This window comes from Anser brachyrhynchus (assembly GCF_964034855.1).
Source record: "Anser brachyrhynchus genome assembly, chromosome: 3".
Classification (NCBI taxonomy): domain Eukaryota; kingdom Metazoa; phylum Chordata; class Aves; order Anseriformes; family Anatidae; genus Anser; species Anser brachyrhynchus.
This window is the reverse complement of record NC_137696.1, coordinates 119,926,392-119,948,156: the sequence shown is the minus strand read 5'-3', so window position 1 is coordinate 119,948,156 and position 21,765 is coordinate 119,926,392. Positions and strand designations below refer to the sequence as shown.

General features: G+C 35.9%; 1 protein-coding gene across 1 annotated transcript in view; it reads left to right on the top strand.

Moving 5' to 3' along the window:
• Positions 1 to 21,765, top strand: part of CD2AP (CD2 associated protein) — a 76,033-nt gene that overhangs the window by 51,593 nt on the left and 2,675 nt on the right. Inside the window, exons 7-17 of the mRNA XM_080584924.1 lie at positions 838 to 946; positions 4,257 to 4,348; positions 5,089 to 5,193; positions 6,722 to 6,758; positions 7,145 to 7,204; positions 8,922 to 9,081; positions 11,243 to 11,385; positions 18,055 to 18,170; positions 18,931 to 19,020; positions 19,669 to 19,859; positions 20,975 to 21,038. Of these exons, the coding sequence (XP_080441050.1) occupies positions 838 to 946; positions 4,257 to 4,348; positions 5,089 to 5,193; positions 6,722 to 6,758; positions 7,145 to 7,204; positions 8,922 to 9,081; positions 11,243 to 11,385; positions 18,055 to 18,170; positions 18,931 to 19,020; positions 19,669 to 19,859; positions 20,975 to 21,038 (1,167 nt within the window). The remainder of the gene's footprint in view (positions 1 to 837; positions 947 to 4,256; positions 4,349 to 5,088; positions 5,194 to 6,721; positions 6,759 to 7,144; positions 7,205 to 8,921; positions 9,082 to 11,242; positions 11,386 to 18,054; positions 18,171 to 18,930; positions 19,021 to 19,668; positions 19,860 to 20,974; positions 21,039 to 21,765) is intronic.

Here is a 21,765-nt window from a genome sequence, read left to right as displayed (position 1 = left end):
ACACCAGCCCACAGACACCATCCGTTCTTAAAGAGACTAAGGCTGGTTTCTGTGGCATCAGTAGGTCTGCGAAGTCTAGTTGTAAAGGGAAATGAACAGAATAAGTAAAAGCAACGGGATTTTTCTCGTCAGTAACACTGCTAGGGTTGCTCAGGTAAGCACTGACTAACGTTTGTAGCTCTTATGACTGCGAAGAAATGAATGCAGCTGAAGCTGTCTCAGTCTTCCTGACAGCTCAATAAATGTCTTGAAATGAAAACTGGAGCAATTATTTTGGTTAATGTTAACTCTGTATACCACTTGTGATGCCTCCATGGTTTTTTTGGTGCAGGAGAAAGTGTCTGGTGAGCAAGTGTCTGTTTGGGTTCTGTTCTGTTTGAATCGCCAAGAGCAAAGAGAAGCTGGGACAGGCTTTCACATGCTTTTATGTTTGCCTAAGTAATGAAAAACTGATTACCTCTTCAGCTGAGATGGTTTATGGTCACTGAATATTCCTGTGTTATTCCAGTGCTGGGTAAATATGGTCAGAGTTACTTTCAGCAGAGCTGTTAAATGACCACTTCTGTGCCAGAGAAGGCAATTTCAGGGTAATGGAACAGTAACGCTTGGGAAGATTGAAATACGATTGCAAAAATCGAGCTGGACATTGCCAGATATAAAGCTGTGTGCTTCGTCTTTAGTCACAAAATTTTTGTTGTGGTGGCCATAATGAAGTAACTGCAGTAAGTTAAGTGCTTAAAAAAAATTCAGTGAATCTCTTGGAGATGATAATTTCACATCATCTCAGCTACTGAAAACACAATTTTCTGTTAACAAAGTTCTCTTTCCTTTCTGTAGTCCTCACCTCACCATCCCCCTGGAGCAAAGCCAATCCATTTTCCTTGCGTAACAAAAATGGAAAACTCGTCAGAAGGAACAAAATCAGAAGGTGAAAGTAAACCAAAAGGTAAGGCTAATGGAAATCTGCTTCTGTTGCTTGATAATCCTCTGTGGAGAAGTATTTGGTTGTCAAAACTGATTTGTTTTCCCCTTGTTGGTATTATACTTCTGTGCACACTGCTTTTTGTGCATAATGTTCTTTATCTTTGAGGAGTTATTCAAATGCAAAAGTGTCTGAAAGAGTTTTTGTTTGCATTTCAGTCAGAAATCAATTGTAGGGTTGTCTCCCAGAAGCAAATAAGGCAGGGGTATTAAGTTTGTGTTAATTCGTGTTGATGTGCTTAAATTGGCTTTCATTCTGCCTGGCTTTTAGTGGTCAGCTGGAAATCTGTTGTTGCAGAGCAGCCCCCCAGCTCAGTTTCTGTTCCTGGGTGATAGGAATGATGCTGTATTTCATCTGGAGTTGCTCGTGTGCATGCTGTCCATGGTTGTATGCTGGGTTTCTTGCATCAGAAAGTTACTGTTCTCTTGAAATCTGTTCTCCAGGTAGCCTGGTTCCACTTATAGTAATAAAAAAGAAAAAAAAAAAAGATTTTTTTTTTTCTCTGACAGTTTATGACTTTAACTACTAAATTGCCTGGCTTTATCTAGAGAGATTTTTTTTAAAGCCAACTCAAAACTTCTTTTGGGAGTGCCAACCCCATAAAAAAATTAACTGATGTGTGGACAGCTCATTTTGCCTAGTTCCAGAAACAATGCTTTTTCAGCTCCTGTATTGGAATTTCAAGTATACTTTTCTTTTATGCAGAAATCACTTATTTTGGCATAAATGGGTTCTGCATTTGCAGAATTACGAAAACTTCAACAAACAGCTGGCTTTTTGCCTGTCTGTAGGGGTTGTGTAATCTAGCAGAACAGAGCACTTGGAATGGTGGGTTTGTTAGCCAAAGCCCTGATTTGGCTGTAGCTATAACAGCAAATAGGGCATCTGTGCCACTTGAGCCATACGTTGCTTTATTTCGTTGGATAGATGTATGCATGGCCATCTTTAGAAAATAGCTGATTCCAGTTTAGGAGTGTTTAATGTAGTGGGGTAAGAGTAGTTAACACTTAAGTTTTGCCATTCCAAAGCATATGTCGAAATAAGTTTATGTATGATGCTTGGAAATCGATGCTTACTTGAACTTTGTCCTGATTTTGAGGTCTATTAGAGATTTTAGTTTTAGTAAATTAAAATTTTCAGCTTTTAAACTGTTCCAGTGCTATTGCTGGAAGTGCTTTTCTTGCAGAGCCAGCAAGACAGTGTGCAGCCTGGAGCATTGCGAAATTTGGCTTGTCTTAAACTTTGCATAAAAATTAACCCAAGTCTGTCTGAAAAATCTGAGTATTCAATACCAAACATTTAAAGCATTCAGTATGTATCTCCTTTCATAATTTCAAGTGCTTTTCATGCTAAAAGTATAGAAATTGGGCTAATCTAGTTAGCCATGCTGAGTTTCTGCTCCCCAGATAAATACATCTGAAAGGAAATTAAGTTTGGTAGATATAAATATTGTAGGAGATTATTAGTAGTTAATACCTATAGAAATCACTTTAAAGTATCTTGTAACTTTTGAAAGAGCTAGGTTTTGGTTTTCTTTCTTAATGTTTTTATTTTAATATAGACTGCACTGTTTATGAATCCTCAGTTTTGAGAGAGTTTAAAATAATCTGTGTTCAGTATGTTAACAAATAAATAGAGGTCTCCTAAAATATTTAGGCTTGTGTTCCTTATTTTGGCATGCCTCAGCTATTTCTGGGAAGCTTGTTTTGGCTTCTGGTGCAAATATTTAAAAAATATTTTGTTTAAAAAATAAAATAGAAATCACTATTTGGCCTCTCCTTCCCCCATTATGTTAGAGGACATCATCTGTGATTCCTGCTACTGCACGGTCACCCCCGAGTCCTTGGAAAGGATAAAATTTAGTGAATGTTTTAATAAGAGGTAGTTCAAAGTTCAGATTTATTACTTTGTAAGCACCGTATGAAAGTGTTAGAAAGTGAAGCTGGACTTCTTTATCTTAATGACTTAGAGAATATCAGGCTCACAAAGTAAGATGGTGAAGTGGCAAATTGTATGCGCCCTTAACGTAGGTGGGTAGATTTTTTGGGTGGAGCTGCCTCCAGGATGGGCAGATGGATACAGTCTGCGGGGTGCAGCACTTGCTGTCTCCTCTCTTCCTAGCAGCTGGTGCAGAGGAAAGTCGTTCCTGATGTGGTTTTTGTGTGCCGTGGGACTTGGTGTATCCAGGGCAGGAGAAGTGCATGGGGAAGGAAAGGAACAAAGGCTTGTGTAGTTCAGCTGTGCTGACCGACTCCCAGCAGTGAGGAAATGCGTGCCTTGTTACAGAATCGGGATGTATACAGGAGATGGCTTAATGCTGTGCTGCCCTCCGAGCAGGGGTTTCTGCAGCTGCTCACCTGTGTGTGTTGTCCAAGTCCTGGTATGTTGTGGCAGCATGATGGAGTCCTTTCTATTTTCTTTGGCTTCCTTGATCTGTCAGATACAGAAACCTGGCCTTTTTAGCTGCTAAATAAATTTTAGGTGTGCTGTGTTTAAAAAAGATGTGAGAAATGCTTTCCAATTAAGACTTCTACACTAACATATTTTGGCCTTTCTCATGTTGTTTTTATTCTAGCATGGGAAAGGAAAACAAATTCTCCATCTTTTTCAACTGAACCAATTCTCACAATTTTAAATGGATTAGTTATTGCCTGTACCAAATAGTAAGAAAGGAATTATTCTTTCTGCTTTTACAGAAGAGGCTGTGACTGTCAGTTAGTCATTCATTTGAGCTGTGGTTATAGCCAAGGACTTCCTTTGCTTCAATTACTTGTTTTCATTGCAGAATTTCAGCAAATGTGCTGCTCGGGTATTTGAAGTTCCTGTAACTATAAGTCACCGTGAAACAATTGTGTATATTAAATTAGGCTTATTATAAAAATCTCATATAAACTTGCAATAAAAATCATGAATCACTCTTTGGTCTAAAGCAGTAGAACTGAATATATGAGGCAGTGGGGATTAGATACGTTAGATAAGCTGTTACAATTTTAAGTGAGCAGTCTGCTGTGGATAAAAATATTTTAGGGCATTATCTCCTGACTCCATGAAGATTTATTTCCCTTGCTCTGTAAATATTGCTATGAACTTGATTTTCTCATGATGTGAATGACATAGTGAACACTTTGTAACGCAGTGTCAGGTGGCTGGTCCAGAAGGGAAGGATGATTATAGTATTAATTTCTGAGCTCTCCTTTTGGATAGCACAAGTAAGCTTTTATGTACTTTACTACCCATGGTATGCAAGTGTAGTAATTATGCTGTGTCGTTCCAGCCAAGGAATATTGCAGGACAGTATTTCCCTATGAAGGCACAAATGATGAACTGAGTTTTAAAGAAGGCGAGATTATTCAAATTATCACTAAGGTAAGATGTTCAGTCCGCTTGGAACATTTGTAGCTTTTGTAAGTTATGCACAGGTAAGTAGAATATAGACAGGAGAGTTTACTGGGTTGACAAAAATATTTGCTAAAATATTTAAATGATTTAGTATGTTAATACACATACTTCTGTTATAGACAAACTAGTTTCTATCCAGTTAGATCATGTGATGGATTTCTATGATACAGAATTAATTCTTTGTTTTTTTCCTTATGTCTTAACTTGGTTATTTTTTCCTCAGAAGTGTATTCTCTCTTACTTCATGCTTTTCAGACTAGTGAGCCTGATCAGTCACATCAGAATCACTTTCATTTAGTAGAATGGTGTTATTCCAACTACAGAAAGTATTTACTGAATGTGTTTCTGGTTGAGGAAGCTGAGAACATTAAATCTAGTGGAGGAAGTTGCGAACATTAAATATTGTGCATTGGATCATAGTTGGTTTTATGTATTTCTCTCCCATTTGCAGATGTTAGCCTTGTATAAATGAGGAAATATAATTTCATATCCTGTATTTTAGAAAACAAAGTGACCAAACCTAGTCTGATCTTTAGCTGTTTCCCCTTGCAAAGGTAGCTAAAGTATTCTTCTAAGGAATGGAATAGTTTTGGAAAAACAGTTATATTGTGAGAAACAGCTACAGGAACAGCACTTTCAGTCTATCTGGGAAAAAATTCTGGGAAAAAAAGTAAAGATTAATTGAAATATCTTACTGTTTGTTTTAGGATACTGGAGAGCCAGGCTGGTGGAGAGGAGAACTCAATGGTAAAGAAGGAGTCTTCCCTGATAATTTTGCTGTTCAAATACAAGAACATGATAAAGACTTCCCTGTAAGTTCCTATGTATTTCACCTAGTGTCACAAAAATGAATTGACAGAAATGCAAGGAATAAAAGACTTCAGCACATACTGCTTCTTAAAATATTAATACAATTGTCAGCTTTTAACTCTGTCTTGATAACCAAGAAGAAAGATCTAAAGGTTAAACTTCTTTTTTAAATATTTAATTGAAACCTGCCTTTTCAGATTAACTGTAATTAATGAGGATGATTAGGTCACATAGAAAAAGATATAGTTCCGATATTGTGGTGATGTGTGTAACTGGTGACTGAATTAAACCCTAAACCTTTTGAAAGGAGGCAAGCAGTGAGTCCTGTTCCGTCTGTAGTCCTGTAAGTAAATATAAGAACAAAATGCTGATGACCCCTGTGGGACCGACTGGGATTTTTCTGTTGTTAGGACTTGCCAGTAGGTTGCAGTGTGTAATCTTTGGATGGGATTTAGAAATAGCTTTTTTTTTTTTTCTCTATTGTCTCTTGTGTTGACTTAAAGAAATCCATATTTTCGTGTGGTACTACTTGTTCTTGTAATTCTTAATCCATGTTTTGACAAGATTAGTATGATGTTTTGGTTCTGACAAGTTTGTGTAGCAAAGATGGTCAAGTTAACACATGTACTCTAGTGGGAGTGCGTTGGACTGAGCCCATACAACTTCAGCAACGTTTTTATAAACATCTGTGGGTTAGTAGGTTTTTGTGACTATTTTGTTAGTGAGCATTGTCCTTGGTACAACCACAAAGATGGGTGTCCTAGAGCATTTTCATTACTTGGACTCTGAGGGTGAGGTGGTTTGAGATGTGTGCTTTGAGGTAAGCCAGAACTCCATGATGGGGGAAATTCAAACTCATTTTTAACAGTTCTAGGAAAGTAATAAGAAAGTGGCTGCCTCATACAGTTGTCTTATTTTCAATGTACAACCTGTGACAAATATTGTGTAAGTTTTTAATGGCTAGAGTAGTTCACTCATCTTTCTCCGCTTCAATATAAGATGAAGAAACTCAGACCAATGTTTTTCGTATAAATGAAGTGTTTGTTGCAAAGTTAAATAGCTTCATGATATTTAGTTTAGAATCCTTGTTCAGTGAAAGTGATCTTTTTTTAATTGAAATGTTTACATGATTACTTTTTGATACTTCTGTTGTACTAACAAAGATTGAGGTTTACTTACTGAAACTGAAATTAAAATGGGTGTGACTGGAGCAATTCCTTGAACTAGAAAAGATGTAATTCTTAAATTTTGTTTGCACCTCTACTGCTTATGCTTGCTGCTGAAATGCTGATCTGAGATTTGAAGAAACCTTGCATTTTGTTCATGTTTTTGTAGTGGGTTGGCTGGGAAATATCAGATGAATTCTTCCAGTTCTGTTTCTCTTTGTTTCCTGTCTGTGTGAATTGATTGCCTCCTTTATGAAATGCTTTGAAATGAGCTATAAATAAGCTGGACACTACCCTATGCAAAACAGAAGGCAAATATGTTTGTGTTTTGATAATCTGTTTTGTTTATGTTCTTATTTTACAGAAGCCAAAGAAACCTCCACCTCCAGTAAAAAGTCCAGGTATGTAAGATATGCCTGCTGATAGGTGTCTGAAGAAGTATTGAACTTCAGAAACAGTGCACGTCTTCAAAAAAATAAAAGTAAAATTCAGAAGTAGCTTTGTATTTCCTAGCAATGCAGCCGCCCTTAGTTAGAGGTTACTTTTTTATGCCTTATGTATTTTGCTGCTGCTATATATTTTCCCAGATTATGATGGAGACTACTTTGGACACATCTTAATACGGGCTTACAGTTTGCTGGGCTCAAATAAATGTTTATAAATGGCATTACACTCCTCGCAAAGGAAAAAAAATACAAACACAAATTGTTGTATATCATATTTTTAGATAGTGACTATGATAATTAAAGCTCTTTCAGAAATACCTATGATTTGGTTTTACACGCAGCTCCTAAACCTGAATTGCCAACTGGAGAGAAGAAATTCCCTTTGAGGTCTGAAGAAAAAGGTGAGACCCGTTTACTTTATAGTGAATTTCAGAATATATTCCTAAAAGTAAGTTAAGAAGTTTAGCTGCTCTACGTAATAGGTACCATGCTTAGGAACATGAAAGCTTCTGAAAAATTAAGTGTGATAAAGAACAGTCCTTTTCTGTGGTAGAAGAAATAATGCAGGAAAACTTTCTCTTGTATTCTGTTGAAGGTCAGGCTGAATAATTAATTATATGTGGTCTCTTCTGGCCTTAACAGTTACTTATTTAGATAGCAGTAGTGTTTTACTAGAAAAAATGGCCATCTGTCAGTGCAGTGTTTTACTGGTGAACGATAACCTTGTTGTTACTAGCAATCAAACTGATTAAGTAAGAAATTTTAATATAATTATTTTTTTAATTCAATAATTGAGCAGCTCTAATCTCAACCTATCCAAGCATGTAATTTTTTATACATATTAATCTTGCCTTTAATTGCAATCAAAAATTGACTGATCAAAAGGTAAAAGCAATGCTCCTATAACTATTTCTGTATTTACAGTGAAGGGCACTTGTTGATATCATGTAGTAATTTTGTCCAATATCAGTGGCTAAGGCTGGTATTTTTATTACATTTACTCTGCGCTCGTTTTGAGTCTACCCTTATTTCATTGTGTTATAAAAGCCAAAAAAGTGCCATGCCATTTTGTATAGCAGAAATGGCTGATTTCTGTCCTCATCAGGAATCTTGGCCTTTAGTATTACCTTCATCCACTTAACTGTGGACAGTTTTTATATTCAGATTTTGAGTGGGAGCAATTGAAGAGAAACCTGACTGATGATAATTCAGGAATACAATTTGATGGCAGCATTTTTTGTCCTACTTATGAACTTGCAACTTCTTACAAGTAAAAATGCATGATTCTTGAATTCTTTTTGCACTAAAATGTAGGCAACTGATCTTCAGTAACACTACCACTGAGCATTTAAGAATTTAAATCTTATATATAGGATCAGTAGACAGGAGAAGCGAGCCCCGTGAACAGGGTGTTTTACACAGGACAGTCAGCACCACCAAGCGGCAAAATCATGTACTGTCCTGCTACTTCAGAGCTGTATTTATTCATTTTTTAACACTGTATTAAGAAAGACTGCAAAGGAATGCCAACTACTTTGTTTTGGTTTTGTGTGCACGTCCTAACATTCAAAGGTCCCAAAGCAAGAATACGATTCCGTCCTGGATGATGCTTTTTTGTTGAAACCTCTATGATCTGTTTTTCAGAGTATTCCTGGGAAAGAAAATCAGGATTTCCCCATTTTACAGTGGGGGAGGTGACACACAAGGGTTGCTGAACTTCTCCAAAGGGAGTTAGCCATATACAGGCGGTATTTAAAACAAAAGCCCCCTGACTTTTTGAAAGGAGTTATGGTGAATTCACAGTAAGGGCAAAGCAGTAGCAGTACAGAGAGATTCTTGTTTGTTAGGTGTTACTTGCAGTGCAATAACGTCAATCCAGAATTTCTTACTAGTATTTAATGTCAATAGAAAGAACTTCCGTTTGCTTTAATGTAATGTTTTTTAAGTTCAGTTATATAGCTTGTATGTTTTGATAATGTATCGCTTAACATACCTATTTTTCACTGTTATCTGAACTTCAGAGAAAGTGTTTCTGACAGCAGTTGCTTTCTAATTGATTAGCATTGAAAGAAACCTAGACAATGTGTTTTTTAATGTTTTGGTGACTTACTTTATCAGATGAAAAAGGAGCTTTGGATCAGAAGCCTTTGAAGCCACAAGCTCCTCAAGTACCACCCAAGAAGCCCATTCCTCCAAGCAAGACTAACAGCTTTTTGAGAGCAGGGTTTCAGCACCCAAAACGTCCAGAAAAACCTGCTTTGCCATCATCTGCATCCAAGTCAGTATACCTTTAATCGTATTTAACAAATATTTTATATGGCTTGTTTTTCTATCTTCCTTCACGACTGAGGTGGGAAAAGACGTATGTTTGAAAGGCAAAGAGGATATAAGGATAAGCTTTGCACTGCACCTACCAGTTTTTCTTTTCTTCAGGTATTATCAATATGAACTTAAAACTTCCTAATTCTTTAAGATGCTGAATCCATTTCGGAGAAAGTATTACAGGGTAACCATAAAGCAGATTAAGTTATGAGTCTAGTCTGCTTTGCTTTAAACCTGCCCCCAAAATGAAGAAGTTCTAGTTAAAGTAGCAATATGGTATAAAAGAATCTCTGGATGTTGTACTTGAGAAAAATGTTATTGTGTTGGAAAAGATTTGAGTAGAGTCAAAGTTCAGTGTTTCAGAGTAAACCAGAAGAAGAGGAAGAGTTGAGCATAGTTAGTATCCATGCTAAAGGTACTCAGCGTGGCTCATGTCCCCTTTCATGGGGAAGAAAACACTTCGTGCAGAAACTGGAGGTGGTTCTTGGATCTGTCTCGAGTATTCTCAGTTGAGTTTACTGGACAAGTAGGAAAAAGGATAGCAAGCAGTTGCTCACTGTTAGGTTCAGTTCTCTAAAGTTCTTTCTTTCTCACAAGTGTGAAATTTTTTTAGTGTTTCACCAACTTTGCATCAATACAATCCCTCCTTGTACCCAACCCATGCTGCGGTTTCCCTCCTTTCTGCCTCCATCCAACAGTTTGCCAGATTCTTACCAACAACTGCAGATCCATGTTGACAAGTAACTGTCCCTGTGGGATGTTTTAGCTGACTTGAAAGAACCATGAGAAAGTGAGATCATGATGAACTTGGCCTTCTACCAATAAAAGAGCAGACAGCTGCTACCTCAAAGAGCTTGCACCCTAAATACCTGCAAATATACAGGGTGGCAACAAACATTCTTTGAGTTTTATCTTTTTCCTCCAGCAAGTCCTGTATATTGCAAGCCAAAAGGAGTAAAGGGAGAAAACAGGAGGGCAGTGAGGAAAGGTGCAGACTTTGGAGGGTTGACTCCCAACAGCCAGCTACCAGAGGACAATCTAGGCAGCTGTCTCTCATCACACCCTGCACAGCCCTGGAAACTTTGGGTGCTTGACTGAAGGGTTAGACTGTTGCAGTTTTCTTTCTGGTTAGGTTTCCAGTTTGTAATCATGTTTTATCACTTGACATTTTGGAATGTTTCCCATGTAGAGATTTTCTGATCTTTAACCAAAACAGTGTTCCCCTCCCGCATAGTTAGATATGAAAGGGTACATGTGTGCAGCTAAAACAGAGGCTGTAGTAAACTGTGGTCCTTTAATAATTGCAAACTTTAAAAATATAGAGAGTTTTTAAAATAGGTTTAAACGTCTGAAAGTTTAACATTGCTCTAGGGAGATTAGGCTGTTAGCGCTTTTTCTGCTGTAATGAATTTCAAAAAAAGAATATGGGCGATGAGTTTATGAAAGGGACACACTGAAGCTGACAACTGGTCTGTCTACATACTGTGTCTTTTTACAGTGACAAACGATGGCACAAATTGTAAGGGAAAAGGTCATCTCTTCGTTTTTTTTGGTCCTTGAATGATGTGACTAGGCATGAAGGATGCATGGTAGAAGCACAGCCAGACATACCAGACGTACAAGACACTTTATCCTGTACCCAGAAAAAAATCATTTGTTCTTGATAGCTTTTTTCTTTACAGAACAATTTTGATGTGAAGGAATCTGAGTATTTGTTTCTGAATATTTCAGGAGAGATTACGGAAGGTGCTATTCAGCTATCTTGTTTTCTCTTGCAGTGAAGTGTGATATTTTAGGTTAAGTGCCAAAATATGCTCTGTAGTAAATGCACTAAAAATTTTGGATACTTTTCCAAGGGGATTGTACATGTCTGACAGCTCTACAAAAGCTGCAACAAATGAGCTGACTTTTATAATACTAGAATTTCTCTCTGAAAAACTTTTAAGCAAGGATTTAAAAAACAGTAAAAGCTGTTTCGGGGGGGGGGGTGTCTTTTTCCTTTTAATTCTTATTCTTGATGTGTTTTGTTTTTTGGTAAACTATTTAATGTTAATATGCAAACTGTTTAATGTTACTATGTATTACTAGGTATATTTTTGCCACTTTTCATGTTACAGATCTAACGGAGAAGTCGTTTCTCTTCGACCAAAATCTGAAATTGAGCCAGTAGCAAAACCAAAGTTAGACTCTGAACAGTTACCACTTAGACCAAAATCAGTAGAGGTAGATTCACTTGTGGTAAAGAGCTCTCGAGAATCAGGTAAGAAAAGAACAAAAAATTTTTTCTGGGTCTTTCTGTTCAGATTGTGGTATTTTACAGGGTTAGAATAAGGTCTTTAATTTACACAAAATACCACAGTGTAATTATGCCTGTTGAGTAGAAAATATATAATTTTTTTAAGAGTAGCTGTAGGTAGCTCAGGGTAAGAGTTAGCAAATGGTGTACAGGTGCCAGTAGGGTATTTGGAAGTGGTTAAGCTCAGTGTTATAATAGCTGATAGGAAGGAACATAGGTAATGGCTTGTTCTTCCAATTTGAAAGCATGGTTTTTTTGCTATCACTTTTATCTTGCGTTTTTATGAAATTGTTTCCCTTACCGACTGGTTCTGTTCTTCTGCTCTTGCATTTTAGGTAACTTTTGCATTTTTAGCTAACTTGCCTATTTTCAGTAATGCCATTAACTTCAGCATTCTGTAATTAAATTCATAGCTACAATAGATTACACCTTTATCATACCTTACGTTTGGGCCCGAGTGGTATATTCTATGTTTGAATTTCATATTTACGGTTTTGTGTAATGCATCTTGAACCAAATCTGGTATCTTTTTAAATCTAAATTTATCTAGTAAAAACATTGATAGCAGTTAGAGTACCAACATTAATAATTCACATAGCCTGATCGTAATATAGTTGTATCATGTCCTTTTCTGACAGTACAACTGATTTCTCTCATCTGTGTCCATCTTGTGCAGAGAGTGTCTGCTGTGGGCATATTTTTTTTAAGCTCTGAATTGTTTTGATTGTGTGATTAGGCACTGCAGAAGAAGCTTTATTGTATTGTACCTGCAGTGTATGGCTCGTATATCTCAATACAACCTTTCTTATCAAAAAAAAAAAAGAGGTTTTATTAATAATACATTTTGAAATTTTAGTGTAAGTTGATCTTCTAAGGACAATTACGATATCCAGGATGTAGAATAGCTTGACCTAAATGGTAATTAAGTTCACCCATGAAATAAATCATTCATCAAACAAATGAAGCAATTTATGAATAGGAAGGAGTTTTTCTGACTTGTTCATTAAGACTCGTGGCATTTAAAATATGTTTCCAAGCTGAAGTGCTCTGTATGAGGAAAGGCTAATTCAAGTATGCTTTTAATTGCTATGGGTTGACCCCACGTGAATAATGATTAATAATGTATTAATTAAAACATATTTCATTAATTAAAAATGAAGCTATATTTTCCTGAGCCACAGAAAGTTGGATTTCAGTGTGTATGTACGGTATATATATACATATATATATATCAGTATTACCACTGAATGTTCCCTAAAGTATTTATAAGGTCCTTTGTTTATTCCCTAGTCAAACATACAAATATTATGCTATACCTTGTTTTAGAGGTTTTTAATTGGCAGTTTAATTACTGCCTCTGTCATTCAAACATGGAGTTTGAGTGAGGGTATAGAGGAAACACTTTCAGGCCACAGTAAGCTTTGAGATGAAAGATTGATGCCTCACCTAGCCTTAAAAACATAAGCTTTGTCCTGTTGCTCAGAGGTTTAGCCCTAGGATTATGCTAGCTGTATTACCATGTTGCACAGTACCATTTATCCCCAGGAGAAAGCTCTGTGAAAAAAGATGGAATGTCTTTTTTCACCAGGTGCAATTATCTTAACACCTTTAATAACCGGATTGGCAATGTAGTAGCTGTCATGCTAGGTATTCATATATAGAAAAGCAAAATTTTTTTTACAGATTTTTTTTTTTTAAAAAAGGGGTGGGGGGCAAAACAAAACACAAAACTATTTGATCTTATTTGCTGACATAAGATTTTACAAGCTCAAAGAGAAATTTAATATTTAAATGCCTAGATAGAAGAGGAAAAAAAAGAACCACAGCATACAGTGGCTGACAGAACGTAGCCTGTCATTTGCAGTCATCAGCACTGTTTCTAATAATCTGAGAAGTTTAAATCCAAAATGGGTTAATTCCAGATCTGGGATAAATTACAGTGAATGTTAAAGGCTTTACTATCAGACTAGCTTGCAGCATTTAGCAAGGATGGAAGACAGAATCTTTCAAAACCCAGAGATGCTGGGGAGAGTTTGCAGCACCAGTCCTGTGGCAGCCTCTGTGCAGACTCTGATATTCTGGCAAGGGATTACTTGCAGAGCAGCAAGTAACAGGGCTTGCTTGTGTGATTACTGGTGAAGTTTATCTGAAGTAGTGATAATTCCCTGCAATTTGTATGTTCTAGGAAAGACCTACAGATATGTTCAGTTTGCTTGAAGCAGATGGGTGAGGTCTGTTGCACTCCTTGGTTGGTGCAGAGCGAGCACAGGAGGTTCGGGCAGCCCACCTGGGGATGCAGCACAGGCAAAGTCAAGGAGTTGCTATTTGAGGAAAGTTTCAAAAGTAAAACCTCCCTTGTTTAAAATGATCTACTTAAGTTGGTTTAGGTTTTACTGCTCTTGTGAAAAGGGACTAAGCTCCCGTCAGTAAAACATAAGGAACCTCATGCTTTGTCTCTGCATCCGCTCTGCTGCTAAAGACATAATACTCAATGCAGCAGCTAATGGCATGCAAAGCTCTGAAGGTATTTGGGATATTAAATTTAAGACTTCTAGTTCTTGTAAGATTAAACAGATATTAAAATATGGGGGAAAACATATGGCTGGCATTGGCAATTTTGGATATTGAAGATGTAGAAGTTACTAACAGGCTTTCTTTTTCATCTGAAATGGATGAATTTTTAGTAGACCAGTTTTTTAAGTATGTTTTTTTTTGCAGGTTAGTTTGACAATGAAGTTTGTTCGGTCACTTCAAATTTAGGTTAAGGAGTAGCTGTAGATATTCTCTAGATTTAGGAGAGGAGGGAACGTGGGGGGAAAAAAAAGGCAATAAAAAGACAACAAATAACCGAGGTTCCAACCATCAGATAGGAAGGGACAAATACTCTAAAATATCTGAAACGTTGATCATGTTGAAATTCCTTCTCTTGAAGCATAATTTCAAAAATTGCATAAATGTTTCTTTGTTTTATTAGAATTGACATTCTGTAAAAGACCTAAAGCTGTAATACTTGCATGCTGAACATTTAAAGCGATTCTGTTTCTTCTACAAATGTTTCTTTTTCCTGCTTTGTAAAAATAATTTTTTTGTTCAGAATCTTTTTCTAGACATTCCTCTCCTTGACTTTTCTTTCCAGATTTTGTTTCCTATCCTGTTTGCCATGTTTCCCTTCTTACGTGTCAGGAAATTACCCTACCCTTCTCCATTTTGGTAAGATAACAATCTATAAGGAAATCCAAATGCTTTATGCCATACACATAGCCTCTTCTTAACTTCATAAGCATAATTTTCAGTTGCAGTTATTTGGGTTTCAATTTAAAATGCTTTTTTGTTTATTTGAATGCTTGTTTTCCTTAGCCATTAAACAAGAAGTTACTTTAAATATATTTTACAATTAGGAGCGTGTACAGGTAGGGAAGGAACAAAAAAGACAAAAAAAAAACCAACACAACCAAAACCACACCCTTTTCTCAGTTTAGCTACTGATAAGCCAAGCATAGTATTTATAGTATGATGTATTCAATATTTATAGCACTTAGATTTAGGTTGAATGTCTTTATCTTTCTGTGCGCACACACATTATGTTACCGTGAACTTTTTTGGCACTGAATTCTCTAGTGTTGGCTATTTATTATTGTGAGTCTTGTAAAATAGCATTTATGAAAGTTACATATTTGGCAAATAAATGCTTAATTATAGCAAATATTTTATCGCTGCTTGACTTCAAACTTCAATATTCTAAAGCTTACATCTTTCCCCGAAGTTTTGCGGTTCAATCTCTGCAGAATGAGTAATAGGAAAAAGGTCTGCCAGCTTTTTCACTCTGCAGATTAACATGAGGTCTTGTCTTCTGAAATACTGGGTACATTTCGCTTGTACCGTGGGTTTTTAAATCCCAGCGAGATGAGGTATATGAACCCCTTCAGCTTTGCTTCTTTTTGTGAAGGCTTTTTAAGAGAAACTGATACGAACACACTAAAACATTCACAAATTTTAACAAAGCCTCTCACCTAACTATATCTCTTAAAGCTCCTAACAATTCTATAATGTGTTTATCCAGGTTAAGCTTGCAGAAGAGATGTTTCTAGTAGTCTGTCCTAAGTAACTGTTCCAGGTTAGCTTATCTTCCTCATGAAAAACTTGTTCTATCTCAGCCTTAAAATAACTTCTGGACTCAAATTATCTCCAGATGTATGGTATTGCTCTTCTATCACAGTGAGGGGGTTCCCTGTAATGATTATTTGCAACTGTCCTTAATAAAGTTAATTCACTGAAGTGGGTGTAAATTGTGAAATTGTGGTGTGTTTCATCAGTATCCATATTGGTTTCAGTGGGGCCAAGATTTCTCCTAAGATACCTAGGAAAGTTGTTTTAAAAAGATAATAAACAGTCACCCGCTTCCACCCCTTATGGCTGTAATGTACTGGTAATATTTTAGGGCTGAGCTGTTGAGTGAGGTGTACCAGTTTCTATTGGTAAGAGCTACTTAAGGGGTCAGGGAAACCAGGCTTTTGTGCCATCCCACTATATTTTAAATCATAAACTGCTACAGCCTTGAATTTTATCTATGTGCTCAAGCTCTGTGAAGTTCTGGAGGTACGTGTTACCCTTAAGGTGTCAGTTACTGATGTTTACTTTGCTCATGGAGACAGGGCTAGCATTGCAATTGTAATAGTAATTCAATTTATGATTCTTATTTAAATTTTTGTTGTTCCTGCAGAAGGAGGATCACAGAAATGCAAAAATTGTTGTGATGGGGGAGGAAATATGTCTGAATTTTTCCTGCCTTCTTGTTAGCTTTATATTAAATACCTAACCAACATACGTCAAAATGTGAATCAGGACTTTGGTTAGTGCTCTGAGCTTACTGAAGATTGAGTAAAAAACATTAATATACACTCCTAGATCACTGCTGCATGATTTCTAACAAGCTAAATGCTTTATTGGCAAAGACTGTAAGATAAATACCCTTAATAGTCATTTCCCCGTCATCCTCTCTTCCGTCAGCCCCTTGCCATTCATCACTCTTCTGTTTCTTCCTACTTTGTTCTTCCCTGCTTTTTGTTAAATTGCAAATATGGTTACATATTTACGAAAGACCATCTTTACATTTTCTTTAATAAAATTGAAAAGCAGCAAAACTGATTGGTAACTGATAGTGTTGCAAATGCTTGTATTTCAACACGGCAACAGATAATGAAGTACGTAAGTCCAGATAGCTTTGAAAGATGTGAATATTTTAAGGACTTAAAAGACAGTATTGTACAGTAGTAGACATTAAAATTAGTTAAAACTTTCAGTAGAAAGCTTCTACTGAATTTATTCCTACAGGTATAAATTAACTTTGACAATGAATGAATAAAACTTGAATTAATCAGATGATTTTAATTCATATTAACTTTGAAGTGGTATGAATGGTCTGGCCCAGTATTCCTATGGCTTTTTCCTATACTGACCTCTTGCTGTAGTGTCAAAATGAGTGAGAAAGTAGGGAAAGAAGTGTTATGGTTTCTGCTTGATAAATCATGATGCAATGTAAAACTGAGAGGTTGCAAAACAAACAAACAAAACCAACAAACCAAACCCCCCAAGTTTGAATGTTACTTCTGGTGTCCATAGTAATGCTTTCTGGCATTTTAGTTAAACATTTAGAGTCTAAAGAACAAATTAATGATTTTGTGTTGTAAAACCGTATGTAATATCCATAATCTTATGTCACTGCTTAAATAAGAGAAATAAATAAATTACATTGTATAACTGTTGGCAGGTAAGTATTTTTTTTTTTTTTGTGATAAGAAACCCAGTCGTTAACTAGATGAATTACTGATGTTCTGCTCTACACATTAATAGATTTTTCATAAGGTTGTATCTTCGCATGGGGTGTAAAGAATTTCTACTGATCAGGGGTCATAAGGAGGAAATATTTTGTGGAATAAAGCAACACTTCATCTAGGAGGGTTTACCTAGATCTAAGAGCATAAAGAGAATAATCAGCAAAGAGATCAGTGTGCCTTAAAGTATGCAAATAGGGTTCTAAATTCTAAAATGTTTTATTATAGACTTGATGCAGTCATGTATTTTCTGCAGACAAAAAGTATTGCATATGAAAAACTGCACTGTACAAAAATATTTGCGGTTAATGTATTGTTAACATACATAAACCTCTGGACACACTTTACCATATTTATTTTTCTCTCAGTTGGTAAACTTGGATTTTGATGTTTTTCATGAGTTGAGCAGTAAAAAAAAAAAAAAGCCGTTTTCAACTATTTAAGACAGCAAATCTCAAAAATGATTTTAAGTCGTCTCAGAAAACAGTTAAAGATGCATTTTTTCTCCAAACACACTAGGTCTCTTTTATGCTGCCATGTTGACACCACTTCTGTTGAGAACTTGAATTCAAGTGCTAGTTGAATCAAGTCGTAGTTTTTTCAAGGGGGAAGATGTGACTTCCCAGATGGGTCAAAGTCATGTAGTTTTACATGGCTTGTTGTCGTATATGCTGAAAAATCTTTGAAACACTAAGAATTCTGAAAATTACTATTTTTATTCCTTTTTATGAAAAAAAATGATAAAAAGGATCATAGCAAAACCTTCTGGTTTTGATGGTGGTCTGTTTTCATCTTTCCCTAGATCTATTAAGCTTTGATGACGTAATAGCTACCTCAGATAATCTATCACACCCTACTGCAAGTCGACCCAAGATGCCTGGTAGAAGGCTGCCTGCACGTTTCAGTGGTGGTATTTCTGTGAGTATATCGGTGTGTTTTTTTGCAGATGTGAACTAAGAACTAAATTCCCAGGAAACAGAGTTGCACTCAGAAGCAGTCTTATGAACCATTTATCAGAGAGTGAAATGCAAAATGCCCAGAGGTTCAGTTTGTATAGGTTATCTATAGGGATATCTGTTTGCAAGTAGAAGAAAGTGTACATAAGAAAAACAACACAACTGTGTTGCAGCCAAGGGAGTCTTCCTGCTCTGTGTGGTATTACTGTGATAAATCCCCAAATCTTCCAGTAGCACCAATCATATACTAATGGTATGTAGTCTTTCACTTCAACAAAGTTGTAATTTAATGTTACGTTTTGGGAAGTGATCATATGTGCCAAGGCATGAGACAGAACAAGGTAGTGCAGAATCCTTCTTTATTTTACATATAAATATATTTATATGTGTATAAATATATAATCATGTGTTTTATAGTTCAGTCATGTCAGCTACTATATACTGTTACTGCCTTGTATTATGGAGGTACCTACAGGTTCCCAAAAGCATCAAGTATTTAAGTACTGTAGAGATGATGGCAAATCCTGCCCAAACTTCCTATCTGATTTAAATTCAGATAAATGAATATCATAGGGAAGGAAAGTTCTGAGTAGCAAGGAAAGAAACCCGTAGTTTCAGTTCAAGCTTTTATCTATCACGTTTTTAGAAATATGTAACTTTTTTTCTTCCTTGTTCTGAAAACCCATTTTGTTTTTGGTATTTTTGAATTGTTTATTTACCAGTTAAGTGAAAATGACGGTGCAGAAAAAAAACTGAAGGTGCAGAAGGAAGAAGAAGAAAGTGCCAAACCAAAGCCAGTTGAAACGAAAAAGGTATGTTACCAAGGAGCTGGGTACCAGGCAGCTAGTTTTCTGTTCATCTTGCTTGTATTTCCAGTTTAGATTGATGCAACCATCTAAATACAACTGATTGTATTTAAATGCAAGTGAGCCATGTCATTTGGTATAGAGTTCATATTAGAATTTGTAATATAAAGTTCATTTATACCTCAGTATAAAGTTTTGTTTTTCAGTTCTGATAATCAGGTAGCACGAAACTATGGTATCGTTTCTCACAGAAGTTTAACGTCTGATTAATAATCTTCTGACGTAAAATAACAGATCAGAAGGGCACGTGAATGATTGTTTATAGTGAACTAAGGTTTTTGATTAAATCAAAGTTTTTTTTAAAGTGTAGAGAACTGCAGTGTGTTTCTTTTAATGGCTACAGGAACCTCAGTGCAGCGCTAAATGAACAGCTTTGAAAATAACCGTATCTTACATACTACGGTAGTCCATTTGAACTGGACATTCCTTTTAATATTTGGGGTAGAAAATAAATGAAAGTTGTATATGTATATTTAAATGTTAATAGCTAAAAAGCATATACAAGAAGATACTACACCAGTACAACTTGTATACTGTAAGTGGTCGGTTCATAAAGATTGCATTTCTTAGCCTTCTACTGACTTACTTTTTCAGCCATCTGTGTTGAGTCCACCGATTCCATCTTCATCTCAGAGACCAAGTTCTGTTATACTCAACTTTTTTCCGGGAGAAGTCCAACTTAAAGGAGAAACAGAGAATACACAAATACAAACTTCTGTGGAAGAGCTCAGGACTCAGATTCATGATTTGATGAGTTTAGTAGACGCACTGAAAAAAGAACATGGGTAAATATTTTTCTTCTCAATCTGCAAATGGATATACACTACCATCTTTAATGACAAACAAAGATAAAGCTATCGTGTATTAATACTAACGTTCAGAACTTCTTCCTCTAGAAGTTGATCCAACTAAATGACCTAAATATATACCGATTTGATGTCAAAGTATTTTTGGAATTTGTAACCCTTTTTCTATTCTACCTTGTGCTCCTTCGTTCATTACTGCTTTTTGAAAATATTTCTTAAGCAGTTGGTACTATCATTGTAAGGAAAATTAGATAATTCTTGTGGTATGTAGTGTAAGTACATGTGCTGGCATTGTGTAATAACTGCACATTGTGTAATAACTGCACTGTAATAATTGCAGCACTGACATAACTGGTAGGAGGGAAAAGATTACTGAGCCTTTTAAATTCAGTCATGATGGCCCCATCATGTGTGCATGTGGGCAGGATTGTGTTTGGCGGATGTAAAAGAAAATTGGTATTTGCCTAAACACAGTAAAGACCAATCTGCAGAAATTGTATTTTTCTGTCTTTAGTTGTAGAGCACAGGCATTCATTCTTGTACTATTTGAATGATGTCTGGTGCTAGCTAAACCAGGTGAGAGGCTGTAAAGCATCTGGATCAGTTGGCTTCCACAGTAAACTAGTAAATTATGAGTTCAGGAGATTAATGAATTAATTTTTCAGTGACATGATGATCATTCTTAATATTTTCTTATCTGACCCCAGTTATGAAGTAAAACAGAATAGGAAATTCCTATTCTAAAGAATTTGTTCTATACATAGAAGTTGCTGGGTTACTTTGAATTTCTCTCTCCAAGTAGAGGATAACTGTAAAAACATTTCTTAACTACACTACTAAAAATTGTGATTAAAAGTTAGGGATAGTTGCATGGTGATTGCTAAGAGGTGTTGAGAGTTGTTGGAAGCTTCTGGTCCAACAAATTTAAATACCAGTCCGCTAGTGGGCCTGTAATTTTATGTTTTCTTTATAAGATGTAGTATTAGATTTACGTTCATCCCTCTTGTAAAATTTAAAGAAGGCCTATGTTTCCTGTTCTCAGTAATATATTTTTCTTCTCTAACTTGGATTTCTGCTATCTTAACAACTGTCAGGAGAGAACTGGAAAAAATAAGAAAGGATTTGGAAGAAGAAAAGCTGAAGCGAAGTATTCTGGAGGTAATATTAGCAACTTACAAGGAGAAAAAAAATTAGAAGCATATATATATAGTGTTCAAGAACTTGATGTTAAAGGAAAGTCTTAATGGACATACTTAATCTTTTTTGTACTGCTTTGTGTAGTTGAATGAATGCCTCATAAGGCAAGTATTAAGAATATTCACAGTTCATCTTAGTTCAGTTCTGTTTACCTGCAAAATAATTATTTTTAGTTATATGTGTGTTGGGATGTCAGTTTAGTGTTGCTAGATTCTGCGTTGTACTAGAAATATGTCACAACTGGATTTACTACGAGAGATGATGAATATTTTGCTTTTGTGGATTTTAAAGGACAAATTTAGTTTTTGTAATCAAAAGAAAAATAGGAAGAAAGTCATCTTTCTTTAATTCTCTATGATCTGTCTAAATAAAGTCAAAAAGAATAGAACGCATCTGAAGTTTTCTTCACGATGAAAGCCACCCCCTTAGTTTCTTCATGAAGGCTACCTGCATTATTGTATAATGCTGTTAAGTGGTTAATAAGTTGAACTCATTATAGAAAAATATTCGAGTTGGATACAAAAGTGCATTATATTTGTGAAAGAGTACTTTTTACTGACTTCAAAGCTACTTTAAAAACTTGAGAACAACTTCTGGCAAGTTCTCTTTTTAAGGCATCTCTAAAGCAATCTATGAAGTTGCCTGGAATATGTGCTGGGAATGAAAAGTACTTCCTAGTATCTTCAAA